Here is a 13596-nt window from a genome sequence, read left to right as displayed (position 1 = left end):
GTAAACTTGTTCGTGCCATGTCTCTAATAATAGGTATTGTCCTAAATTAGTTGATGTTATTTCTCTGCTAATAATTGCAACGTTGGTCGATCCACCGTCTTCATGTCTCCACATGTGTACATAGGCAGCTGATGTCAATACTTTAACACACGCTTGGAAATAATAATGATTAAATTATTAATGATATATATATATATAATCGTGGTAATTTAATGAGGCGTGACCAACTCAGATGCTTAATTGCATACAATCCATTTGTGAATGTTTGCAATCAAACCTTGACTTGTTAATCATTATATTTCTGCGTAGCAATCATAATTTGTAATTTTGATATTTTAGGATTGTTGTGTGTTTAGCCATGTGTGGTTGCAGATTTACGAAACTACATAGCAATGTAGTTTATATTTTTATTTGCTTTATTTCCCGCTGACCACCAAACATGTCTGTATCGTCCCACTTTTATTGATATATTATTGTAGCAATTCTACCCACATAATCGCTTTATAACTACTGTGTTTACATAATTGTTTACTTTACACTCACAGATAAACTATTCGACCTGTACGCCTGCGTTGGAGAAGGAAAAGATTCGTCCATCGTCACCAAAGCAGCATAGCATTTTCCAACAATAATCCAATTACCTATGCCGATGAATTCAAACCTAGTCCCTGGGTTCTGCTTCGTCATGAAACACGTCACAAAGCAATTGGATGGGCTCAGTCTGTCCTCCTGTTCCCTAGATGCGAATTCATTTCACGAGATCGCTTCGGTCATAAAAGAGATGAAACCAGGACAAGTAAGATATTATTGACATCAATTACTTATTGTTGTTTGTTTACATTCCGACTAATTGTTCCCGACCAATCAAAATATTAAATTGCTGACTTGTACAATGTTAGGTTGGCAAAAAGTCATAAGTGCGGTCATGTCTATGAGTCACTTATAAGTTACAACTGAGTCAATCTTTGAAGTATTTTTGATATCACCGTATATATTCAAGCCTTTGATATTATTACGTCATTGAGATGTTGGTGAAATGAAAGAGATCATGCGTTGTCATCTATTTTGACGTCATATTCACAACACAATCATTGTTTAACTTTTTTACATATCAATATTTTATGGTGGTAACTAGTTAGTTATTACAATTAATATTCGTAAAGCTATTGCTTAAAATTGTAAACTTGAAAACTTTTTCTCTCGAGACTCAATTTAAATCACGAATATAACGTTGCTCTGTCTAACTACCCATTACGTCACTAGAGTTTTCTTACGTCACAAAGAAGCACAAGTATTTAACAACGCGGAGATTTGTCGAAGCCTGCTTGTCAAAATATCAACAATCGCATTTCCCTCCCTTTAAGTCAATAACCGGCCCCAGTCACGCAATTGGTGTTTTGATAATTTGGTAACCTGCAACCTGTGAAATAGCGCCACCTTGTGTTTATTTACCTTGTTTATTACCGTAGTGACAACTTATATCAATATACTGCAGTTAACTTCAATCATAATTCAGGTATTATTAGAAACAAACATAAGGAAACAGATGATACTTTGGTCAATACCACAAATGAAAAATATTTTTGGTACTTTTGTATATAAATCACGCAATTAGCATGTTGTAATAAGATAGAATCTGTGCATCGACGTCATTAGCACTGAGTTATACCGAGATAGACCAAGTTATAGATGACGTCATCACAAATATTTCAACTCTAGATTGGAAAGATGGATATCATTGGTAACAATCTGCAACCATCAAACATCGATGACGTCATCGGTTTGTTGAGAGTCGTGAGAGATGATCTGTGGATGTTCAGATGCTTCATTGGTGATAATGGATGGGAGCGAGCTGCTAATCAAGATGAAAGAAGCAAGATCCAATCTGCGTTGGACAAGATTCAAACCGGGTTGGAAATTGATGTTGGTCTTGGCGCCATACTTCGCTCACAGAATTGTTTAAATTGTGGTACGTTTAAAATTTGAAAAAAAGTCTTGAACAAGGAACTTGCTGCTTTTCAAAGATAGGATATAAGTTTATTTCCTTCAATAACGCAGTCAGCTAAAATTCATTAAGTTTATTGTCAATGATCAGTTTGATCACTCCTTGATTATTATGTCACAATGGAGGAAATAATTAACATGCGCCAATCTAAATTACTTCAGCATTGTAGGCAATAGATATGTTGACAGTTGGATGCGTGACTAAATATTAGTTTCAAATGTAATCGATTTAAAAACTGCTCGTCAATCATAAACGTTTGCAGTACGCATGTGGTCGTTACACAGCATATACTTTAAGAAATTCTGACTTGGTATGAACGACTGCAAGTTTTATCATGTTTCTTTCATGTTTCTAGAATTGGCATCTGAAGTTTCGAAGCCTAATGCCAAACAATTCTATAAAAACGTAACTTCTGGTTTACAAAGCAATCAGCCAATGACAAAAGAAGTTGATTTGAAAAAAACGGCTCCAATAAAATCTGCCATGAAAGATTTTTTGGGTGAAGCAATTCTCGATTTTCGTACATCTGACAAAAAGACTGCATTGCCAGCTGTAGATATTCGTAAGTAATGTCTCTTACGAACCACCAACAAAGTCATGATACTTAGATAACAATGTCAAGGTAAAGTGACTACGAACTTTGAACATATTTTAGGTCATTGTTAAACGTTATCATTGTACAATGTACAATAACAACTTCTTTGTATACCATACAGCTTTTGTGTTTTTTTAGTGACTATGGATTACTCACCACTTCAGACTTCTCTTGTAATTTTTTTTTTGATGAGATTACGGTGGTAAATATAACTAAAAAGTTTATAAAACAGTAATCTAATAAACATCTTTTTGAGGAATTATATAATGCTATGATAAGAACAGAAGTGTATCGCTCAAGGAAACCTGCTATTTTGGACTCGTAAGTTGTTTTAATTGATGTTCAGTTGAAGTTGTTACAATACAGATAATTGGTAAACAAGGAGGTTTGGTGAAACTGGGTGGTTGTTTGATTGAGATACCTGAAGGTGCCATGGAGGAAAACATGTTCTTCACGTTCACTTTGATTTACAAGGATGAAGCTTATGAAGAGGTTGGAAATGACGACATGAGACAGCTTTATAGTTTGGATACACTTTTGCATAATGAAAATGAATTTGACTTATTTCTCGCATTTTTTTAAAGATTCCTGGAAAAATCAAATTAACTCCCACCTTGAAATGTTCACCAAGTTACAAGTTTGAAAAAGCTGTCACTATAACTTTGCCAACCTGCTACTTGCCAGACAAGTCTGATGTGCTTGTGACTGTGAGTAGACTTTATATTTCGTGAAACTAATGAAGTAGTTTGAAAAACTTATGTGAAAATGTTTTAAAATATAATCTATTTGAAAAAATTGAACACATTTTGACAATATTTTCATCGTGGTATTTTCATCTTTGTAATTGATAAAAATTTCTTCTAGTAAAAAGTTTAACAAAGTTCTGGTAACTTTATTTGTTTGTACCGCACGCTTGCCTTGAAAACTATATGCGGGTTGATACAAGCAACAAACTCTTCTTTAATAACGAATTTGTTGAACCACCACAAATTATCCTCTGTTGGGTCATGCGGGTTGTTGCTGTTTTAATCATAGAAAGATGTAAAGTTGTAAATATTAGTTGGGCCCCTTCTGCAGGGAGGTTCTTCATTACCACATTTTATTTACATGTAGCCTCAAACAAAACATGAAGAAAATTGGAGTTGCTTGGAGCAAGTTCGTTTCGGAGATGAATTTTCAATCACATTTAAGGACTCATCTTTTTGCAAGTCAGTTATTCTTTGCAAATTTATTTTCGCTATATTTCTATGCTTATGCCTCCATCACTTCTCATGCAGGAAAACTGTTCTGGGCGATGCAGGAGATATTGATAAAAAGCGTCTGCTCTTCAAACATTACAAGGATCCCGATAATGAAAACGGTCGCCGTATTGTTTGGACAATCCTTGATGGAGATGAATTCGTTGAAGAATCTCTCGCTCAGCAACATTTCTACCTCGATATTAAGTTAGTATTTGACTCAAACTGTGATATCACACATTCATGCAAACACCACATTTTTACACTTTAACTTCACTTGAACTCTGTCATTTTACATTAACCCTTGATAACGTTTCTTTGTCTATAATTGTAATTGTGCTTGGACAAAAAGTAGGAAAAAAAGAGTTTTGTTGATGTTGAGATACTGAAATTGTCAGTGATTTTTAAATAGAAATACCAAATTATATTTAATTTTATCTTCTGTTTTCATTCGTTAGACGTGGACAAAATTTAGTTATCAAACTTCACAGTCCCAACACTGATTTTGAGAATGGTCGAATCACAGTAAAGAGCAAAGAGCTCTTCCAACAACGAGTCATCAAACGTCTGTTCTCAGTGTTTGATCACGATGATTCCATGGTGCCATTATTAGATGATGTCTATTATTATGATGTAATAGATGAAAGCTCGGGTGAAGTGTTTCATTCAGGTGGTGGAAGTTTTAAGTTAACGTTACCAACTTCAGCAGCTGTCGGTAGGTTTGAATGCTGCGAGATCTTGTTTTGGCAAGGCATCAATATACAGGTAACTGGCTGATGTTTCCCAGGATCATCTCCAATTTCAGTTGAACATGCTCATAGTGAAGGCCAAGTTGTGGTCCATCCAGCTTCACAAAGCGATTATGACAACCACTTACACAACGATGATGTAAGCATAAATGTTAATTTTCTCTGTAACGTTTATTGATCTACGTTTCGCCAACACAGTAGCTTCATTTGCCTACTTTAACTGAGCACCCATTCTATGCTACTCTTAGAAAACTTGAGTTATTTGTAACTGCATGGCATCGAAGTTTTTATAGGAATAAATGTTTTTATTTTAGATCTACAAGATTGTACAAAGACCAAAAGCACATGTGTTGTTCTTGTACAACACAAGATTTCCAACTTGGCCCCCAGAAGCTGATTTAAGACAAATTGAACCAAAGCTAGACTTGCTCAGACAGTTGTTTGAAGGTCTTGGTTGTCAAGTGTATGTCCGGTCAAATATGTCAGCTGAAGTAAGTGCTGTTGAGGTTTGCAAGCTGTGCAGTAGCTATACATTTGTACTGATCGTGAACACGTTTTGCAGGAAATGGAGGAAACAATTAAACTGTTCTCAGCCTCTGACCGACACACTGACTTTTGTGCTCTTTTTATAGTGAGCCATGGAGGCCACGGTCAGTTGGTAGATAAGTTTCTGAAATATTGCATTTTACTTTAAAATTCAGCCTTTTATTTAATCAGTTGAAGGTGTTGGGGATGTGGTTTATGCTTCGGACGCTGAATACCTGAAAATCTCAGAAATAACAAGCTTTTTCACTCCCACCGAATGTAGCACGAGCTTGGTGGACAAACCAAGGCTGCTTTTCTTTCACTGCTGCAGAGGAGGTGATTGGCACGATTCTGTTTTTAAATGAAGTTTCATTCATTTTCAAATAAATCAAATATAGATAAAAAATTGCTGGTTTAACTCTAATAACGCCCCTGTCTGGTGGTATAGAGGCAGCAGTGTAAAATGCTGAACGTTTATTAATGTAATTGTGATGTCACAGTTGCGACAGACACAGGTGTGAGATGGCTATCTCAAATGGCTCGACCCTCATTCACAGGTGAGTAAGTGTAGGCTGCTTATTAAAACATGTGGTAAAATATGTTTTCAAAGAAACCGATATTTTGATTAACTTAGGATTGTGTTACCCACCAGATGTCGCACAAGAGCTCGAAGAACTCGAAAAAAAGTATCGATCTCTCCAACCTGGATATTCAGTTTACCACAACCCAAGGTCTCTGCACATCGCAACCATCCAGTCGACCGAAGAAGGTAAGCCCTGGTTAAGTGATGGCAGTCCAAGAGATTGCCTCCCAAGCTTTTCAAAAAACTATGCATCACAGACCTGTTGCAATTTTTTAAAGATCCTCACAAAAAAATGTCTAACATTTTGAGCCAACAACATTCTTATCTAATCTGCAAATACACAAATGCTGTAGGAAAGTGTTGCAAATAAAATAATATAAAGAATAGATCACACAAAAAAAAAAATGTAAAAAGTTGAAGTTAAAAAATTAATTTTGCCAAGAACTTTCCTTCCCAGATCCTACTTTTGTAGGCACACGTGCCAACTAGTGAATTTATTTCTCTGTTGTCAACAGGGTATGTGGCTGACTTTGGAAGATTTTTCAACGCTTTCATCAACATTTTATCTCAACATTCAAAAGATTCCCATTTTATGGAGTTACTGACAAAAGTAAACGAACGATGTTGTTGTTTTCTGAAAATGTCTTTCGTTATAAATAGCCTACGATGAAGTGTTGAACTTTCTAATCAAAAAACATTTGCTTTTAACTCTCTGATTTATAATTTCAACATTATGACGTTAGCACATATTTACTCATGATATTTATTTCTCAGCTCACAAAATCAATGGCTCGTTTGTCGTTCGATGAATCAAAGCAGCTACCGGTGGTGATATCACATCTTGACAAGTTTCTCTACTTTTTCCCTGGATGCGAATAATAAGGGATTTTTTGCGTTGCGCTGTAAATTTCATTTCACAACTTTGTGTTATTTAGTTTTTGTAGAATTTGCTTTTTTGACTTTATAGTCACTAAACCAGACTATTATCTATAATGTAAATAATTGAACGTTTTAACGACTTTTTTATGAGCCAAATAACAAGAAGTTTGTAACTTGCTGATAATTAATATGTGAGTGCGATGTATTGCGCGGTTGGCTTTTTCCATTGCACATACAACCTCCATCACACCTGAATGTTGCAGCTTGTGTGACCAGAGATGGGATGGGAGATGCTAAATTTTGGTCTCCACTTCACATCACGACCTCATAGCATGAGTGATGCTGAACAACTGGGACCGCGATATCAATCTGCTGTTAAAGATGCGCAAGGAAGATTTAGGCCTACTGCTCCGCATCGAGATGCAATTATTTTTCCGATGCGAGGAAAACTTTGCGTTCATCCCATTGGAAAGATCTGTCAATGTTGTAAGATTGAAGTGAAGATCGCAACAAGCAGGTTTTGTCCCAGGTCACTCTGGCGGCGAGCACTGAGTCATTGGACGTAGAATTGCGCTCTGGCAACATCATGCGGTCAATCGTGTTGTGTTACTATAGTGTGATTTCTAGTCAGTCATCGTAGTCGATCGAACTTAGAGAAAAAGGCCAATGTACATAGTAACTCATTGGATATAAGTTAAAAGTTGATTTTATTTGCATTTATGTTTCGAGCTGCCAATCGTGTTCAATCTGTGTGTTGGGAATGTCAACCGTTTTATATATCTTCAATTAATCTAGTTCCAGTGAAGTTGTGTGTGATAAAATATCAGACAAATTATGTTTGTATCATGTTGAACATGCTATGTTACTAGAGATTGTTTTTGTGATGTGTTATTAGCTTTGAGGGCAATTGTCAGACACAGATACCTACACAGCGATCAAGAATTACGTCTGTATTAGCATATGCAGTGTTGTATTCGTCTGATAAAATAATTGTAAAATTCAGATAATGTTGCAATGTTGCCAAACTCTATCATCGATTACAACTTTACACCCCACCAAGCAATCGGAGATCTCGGTGGAACTAGACACGTGGTTTGCATTGACGTAAACGCTGGCTTTGATATGGTTTGGGGAGATGTCCCTGGATTGAGAACAAGCTTTGCTGTTGATTTGGAATGTTCCGCAATAACTCGTTAAGCTGCGTTAAGTCCAAGAACCTTCGACAACTTGCCTGTGGTGTGAGGTGAAATTGCGATGTTGCATTTGACTTCTGCAGCAACACTGTCCACCACGCCCCTCAGTGGCTGATTACATGGATATTGCTGGCCTTGCCGTACGGACGATCGTAGATGTCTAGGCCTACCGCTCTTTAATATTACTGTCAGTCGACTGGAAGGAACTTTACCCTCAAAATACAATATGTAAGCTGTACCTAAACTTAATTATACCTTAAAGAATTGTTTTTAGACATAGGTCTATAAATTTTATAACTATATTACAGCACACTGGTATTTGTGTACTGTACTACTCTTTTCTATTGCATTTTTGGTTATTTTCTTGTGCGCAGTTCACATTATTTTACAGTTTTTTTGACGTAGTTGTGAAATTTGTTAATTTTTTTTAACTCTTTTCCAGTTTCCTGTTTGATTTCTTGCACTTTGTACCCATCGTGCTTTTTCTAAGCAAAACATAATCGCAACTAAAAATGATTATTGATATTTATTCCACATGAAGTATCAATAAAAACAAGAATAAGGATAAATTTAGAAAGTGTCATTTTTTCTACCATTAGAGGCGCTCATTACCTAAACATTGTTTTTAAATTGTTTTCTACTGCTAAGTTTCTAAACTCAGATCTGTTTGAAGCTTAGTTAGGGGAATACCCATGTTTAATACTACTTAAAATTGTCGAGGCTAGAGCCTGTAAAGTGTAAACCAACCACTTATATAAAAATTTTAAGCTGTGCTGTGTAGAAGCGGCAGGTCCGGATCTCCCGGAGGTGAGATTAGATGTTGCCAAAAACGCTTTTAATAGAGCATGTTTATGCCCAGATTTTGCTCGATTTTAAACACATGTCATGTTGTCTTCGGTTATGGGTTCGCTGTAGTTTTCCTTCGTCCTTTGCCGCCGGATCCGGATTTTGAAGATTTAATAATCGGTTAATTGCAGCGAACTTGTGAATAAAAGTCTAGAATCTAGATTATGCTCGTTATGCTGGAAATTTCCTCGTCAATATCCACCAATCTGTAGCCTGACTGAAATCCAAAAGTATGTAACGTAGCAATAGGAAAGCTTTACACTGTATCCAGCAGATCCGGAGGCAGTGTGATCAGTTCCATGATCTGCCTCCAGCAGATCCGGAACTCTGGCCAACATTAAACATCAATTGACTAACTGAGGAGATGATGATGACTTAGGAGAACGTGTGTAAACTAGTCTACGATTTTAAAATTCCAGTTTTCTATATTTGCCAGAATAAAAAGTATGGCAATTTTTTATGGAAACCTGTGCGTGTAAAGATGATAATTTTGGCACGGAAGGCTCAATTCTTGTTGTTTGCATTTTCGCCATAATGTTTATTTTCCGCCACTGACTATGCTAAGCAAAAGTTACGATGCTGACTGCTATAAGATGGTAGGTACTGAGTTGTTAGCCACCTTTGAATATTGTATTGTTTGTTTTTTGCCTTTAACTGTCTGGAGCAAAAGTTACGATGCTAACTATTACAATTACAGCACAACAAAACACATGCTCACGAACAATTAATGAGCAGGAAAAAGTGGCAAAGCCCAAGGGCTTGAAACATGCAGGATAGTAATAATAGAATTGTGCTATTAGACCATAGGTTAGCATGGCCACCAAACCCACAAAATAGTTCCTATGCTTAACAAATCTATGCCAAATATTACAAAAATGGATAGAAGTGCACAATTGGAAAATGTAGATATTTGTTTATTAATTAGCATTCAAACAATGAGAATAAATTAAAAATGAGTCGCTAATATTTGTCTTGTTGGCTTGACATCAAAATTACAAACAATGTTGATTTTGATTTAACTTCAATATTTTGTTTCTTTGTTGATAAAACATGTAGATGCACAATATCGACTTTTGACAGCAAAATAACAAAATCTGTTAGACTGAGGTTCAGTGAAACGAATGATGGGGCTGATAAGATTAAGAAAATTATGTCATGATGAAATAAATACAAGAATGACACAAAACTAATGTAAAATTCTATCCGAGTTATTCCAAAACTAAATCCAAAAATTGACGGCCGTAACTCGGACAGGGTTTATAAATAATAGGTGTTGTTTTAATTGTGTAACAATTAGCCAGTGTGTACAGTTTAACTTGTAATAGAACTTGCTATCACACCAACATCATACGAATCGTAACACGCGGTTAAATGTGGCTTCTGGGCAAAAGTTTATGAGTCTCCAAAGGTCCTGAATTCCTTTCATCCCCAGAAAGTGTTCGCGCTGATTTATGTTGCCTGCTTACAGATGTTGCTTTGCAGTCATTGTAGTTTACATTGTCTTTACATAGACTGTGACTACTAGACTAGTGTAAACTCGACTGTCCACTGATTAACGTAAAGTTGAGTTCTGGTTGAAATCTTAAATTAAGGCAAAACTTGGCACAATGGCACAAATTTTCTTGTTAAAGTCAACATCAGGACAAAGTGTGTTTTCTATCTCAATGTGCTGATATGTGTTGTTTGGACTCTGCATGCTTCGTTATATTTTTGTGTATATATTGTATTGACTATCTTGTTTTTTTCTAATAGTTTTACGAACTTTAAACTTTCGCAAAATATTGTAGAAGTTCAAAATTTGAAGAAAGACAACTTGTCTCGTTTATACTCGTCCCATTTTGCATAATTTCTACCGACACTAGAATACATTCTCTCATTTTATTTGATTTCTATGAAAGTTGAACATTTTCATTGCAGATTAACATGGACACAGCAGTGGACTGGTCCATGAGTCATTCAATCAACCAATTTTTCTTAAATTTTTTCCACTACTCTTGGATTTTGATAATTTCAATATATGTTATAGACCTTGGAAAAAGCCGAAGATTAAAAAAAATTTTGAAAATATCTCCAGGCATTTTCGAGTTATTCAAGTTTGAAATTTTCGCCACACGATGGCCTTTGGCTAGTGAGCACTGGTCACGCTTCATGATTTCCTTTAATATCTTTATTTCTGAAGGTAGAATAATGAAACAAATGTTGAATTTACCATTTTTGGGGTCAAGGAATTAATTTAAGCACATAAAAAACCTATATCACACCTCCTTCATGGAATAAATTAAGTTTTTTCATTGATGTCAAAGTTCAAGTTTACGATGCAATTACAAAAATAGCAATCGCATTGGAAACATAATTTTTGCACTTTTGTGTAGCATGGTTCATGTATCCAAAAATTGGAAACTTGTCTTTTGTCCTTTAGGAATAAAGTTGGTTTTAACAGCAAGCACGATTTTTTAGATTCTTATAAGATATAAAATGCAGATTTGAGCAATATCGTATAACTGGTCATGCATATATATGCAAGGTTGCAATTCCAAGGCACCAACTGCTAGTGTTTAAAGATTATTCACCAAAAACATTAATTACTGCCTGCTTAAGGTGCACTCTGAGAGAACTTACAGTAAATTTGACTTCCTTTTTGAGCTTTAATTTTGCCTACTCCTATTTTGATTCTTATTATTATTTTATTATTATGATTGTTATTATTATTTTGATTTCATCTATGTATGAAAATGATGAATTTACCCGTTTAATCCCTGGAATTAAAGATTATGTAAGTGTTTCCAAAAATGTTCATGAGCAAAAGAGGCTCATTTTGTATAATTTGAAGGAATTATATGCCACATTTTGTGAAAAATATCCTGAGCTGAAGATTGGATTCTCAAAGTTTTGTTCACTTAGTCCCAAATGGTGTGTCCCCGTATCGTCCAAACGCAGTCATTCTGTCTATGTGTGCATCCAACATCAAAATTCAATCCTTCTGGTTGATGCTACCAACAACAATGAAACATACAAAACATTGATTGACAAAATAGTGTGCAGCACGGAGAACAAAATGTGCGTGTTGCATCGTTGTGAACAATGTGCTGGGTCTCAAGCACTAGAAGGCTTTTTACTTGCACAGTATGATCAGAAACTTGATGATGAAGTCCAATGCCAACAATGGAAGTCTAGAGACACGATGGATCTTATCACGGTGTTAATGATGAGATATGAATGGATTCAAGAAATTGTAAGAGTTTTGGATGATCTTACAAAGCATTCATTCATAGCTAAATGCCAATCTAGATACTTAAACTCCAGAAAGAGCTCTTTAACAGATGATACTTGTGTGATTTTGCTGGATTTCGCTGAGAATTACACTTTAACAATTCAAGATGAAGTAAAAAGCTATCACTTTTACCGGTACCACCGGTTGGGAACCTCTGTTCTAACCAGTCATCTACCGAGCTGACAACATATTTATGCTTTGTCACATTTTAATTTTGAAATCCACGATTTAAAAGCTGGCAAACCTATTAAAACAGATCCTTTGAATTTTTATATTGTTTGTTGCAAGTATTTAACTTTCAAAGTTATATTTATGACAGTTAAGTCCATAATGTTAAGTTTTAACAACAATTTCAACCCATCCAAGCAAACTTAGTGATTTTAGGTTGGTCCAAGCAGACCTGTACACTTTGGAGGCACCACTTTATTATTTTGTTATTTGGTTGATTTTGTGATTTTTCAATCAGAGAAATCATAATTGTCCATCATTGCTGAGCATTCTTATTGAATTCCCAGTATATTGGTCAAAACGTTCACCATTAATATGAATGGCTAGAGCGCTGGCCCTGCTATAATGTGGCCCACGTTCGACACCCAATGGTTGTGATGTCATTGGGCAAGGCATTAATGGCACTTACTGTTGTTCAGTGAACCTGATGAACCATTTCATCTTTAGACAATAGCAACAAATAAAAAATGTTTGACAATCATAACTTGCACAAACGTTTCCTCAGTCTAAGGCAGGGGTTCCCAACCAGTGGTACGCGTACCACTAGCGGTACGCGGGAGCTTTTTAGGTGGTACGCGAGCAGCTCTCCGTTGCATGCGATATATAGTACAGTGGTGGTCGGACGATTCAACCCACGGACGATTCAACCCGCGGACGATTCAACCCGCGGACGATTCAACCCAGGACGATTCAACCCACGGACGGTTCAACCCGCGGACGATTCAACCCACGGACGATTCAACCCCGGACGATTCAACCCAGGACGATTCAACCCACAGGCGATTTAACCCATTTACAAAAACGTCTACGCAGTTCGTTATCAGGCACGGATGCCGCTTTTACCACTATACCAATAAACATCTTGTGTTGAAATAAAAACAAGTTTATGTACCGTGTTGTAATTAGTAGGCCTGCTTAGCGCAAAATAAATAAAGCCTACACGTTGATTAAAATTCAAACCTTAGAAACAACTGTTTGTTGATTGGAATGAAGATTGCACGCAAAAAAAGTCTATATGGTCAATTTTTTGAAATCGCTGCTATAAATGCATTTAGGTCTGAACATCTTTCAGCAACCGTTTCCGGCTGCTATTTTCATTTGGCTCAGTCCGTTTTAAGAAAAGTAAACGAACTCGGTCTGAAAACCAGGTATGAAACCGACAGCATCTTCCAAATGTTAGTGAAGTCGCTGTCTGCATTGTTTTTTGTTGCAGTCGCTGACCTGGAGAGTATTTTTGAACAACTTGCCAACACATTTCAAGACAAGGTTGCCTGCAACGATCTTTTAGTTTACTTTGAAAGCAATTATATCCGTGGTTCAAGAACAGGACGCCATCAACGACAGGCTAGATTTCCCCCTTCGTTGTGGAATCATTACGACGACGCGATACTTTGCGAGCCCAAAACAACAAATTGCACAGAAGGGTTTCACAATGCCCTCAAATCACTATTTCTGTGTTCTCATCCGAACATTTGGTCATTTCT

At 36.2% G+C, this 13596-nt stretch overlaps 1 protein-coding gene and 2 long non-coding RNA genes across 3 annotated transcripts in view; 2 read left to right on the top strand and 1 right to left on the bottom strand.

Annotated features, from left to right (window-relative positions):
- LOC143458607 (uncharacterized) overlaps nt 1–13596 on the bottom strand; it is a 91581-nt gene that overhangs the window by 32745 nt on the left and 45240 nt on the right. The window lies entirely within an intron of this gene.
- Nucleotides 2845–3342, top strand: LOC143458606 (uncharacterized). Its single transcript, XR_013117680.1, has 2 exons — nt 2845–3092; nt 3185–3342. It is a non-coding gene; the product is annotated as an uncharacterized LOC143458606 (long non-coding RNA).
- On the top strand, nt 3530–5882 carry LOC143458689 (uncharacterized). Its single transcript, XM_076955542.1, has 8 exons — nt 3530–3613; nt 3714–4045; nt 4297–4553; nt 4626–4726; nt 4902–5078; nt 5150–5448; nt 5613–5669; nt 5765–5882. The coding sequence occupies exons 1-6, from the start codon at nt 3530–3532 to the stop codon at nt 5279–5281; spliced, it is 1083 nt and encodes a 360-aa protein (XP_076811657.1). The 3' UTR covers nt 5282–5448; nt 5613–5669; nt 5765–5882.

Source organism: Clavelina lepadiformis, chromosome 5, assembly GCF_947623445.1.
Source record: "Clavelina lepadiformis chromosome 5, kaClaLepa1.1, whole genome shotgun sequence".
Classification (NCBI taxonomy): Eukaryota; Metazoa; Chordata; class Ascidiacea; order Aplousobranchia; family Clavelinidae; genus Clavelina; species Clavelina lepadiformis.
Note: the sequence above shows the minus strand (reverse complement) of the source record. Positions and strands in the feature narration are given on the sequence as shown.

Bases quoted from the DNA above. Each gene is read 5' to 3' on its own strand.
- LOC143458689 (XM_076955542.1), top strand. From the start codon at position 3,530: ATGCGGGTTGATACAAGCAACAAACTCTTCTTTAATAACGAATTTGTT. The intron at 4,727-4,901 runs GTAAGCATAAAT...TTTTTATTTTAG, and splicing joins ACCACTTACACAACGATGAT to ATCTACAAGATTGTACAAAG. The intron at 5,079-5,149 runs GTAAGTGCTGTT...CACGTTTTGCAG, and splicing joins GGTCAAATATGTCAGCTGAA to GAAATGGAGGAAACAATTAA.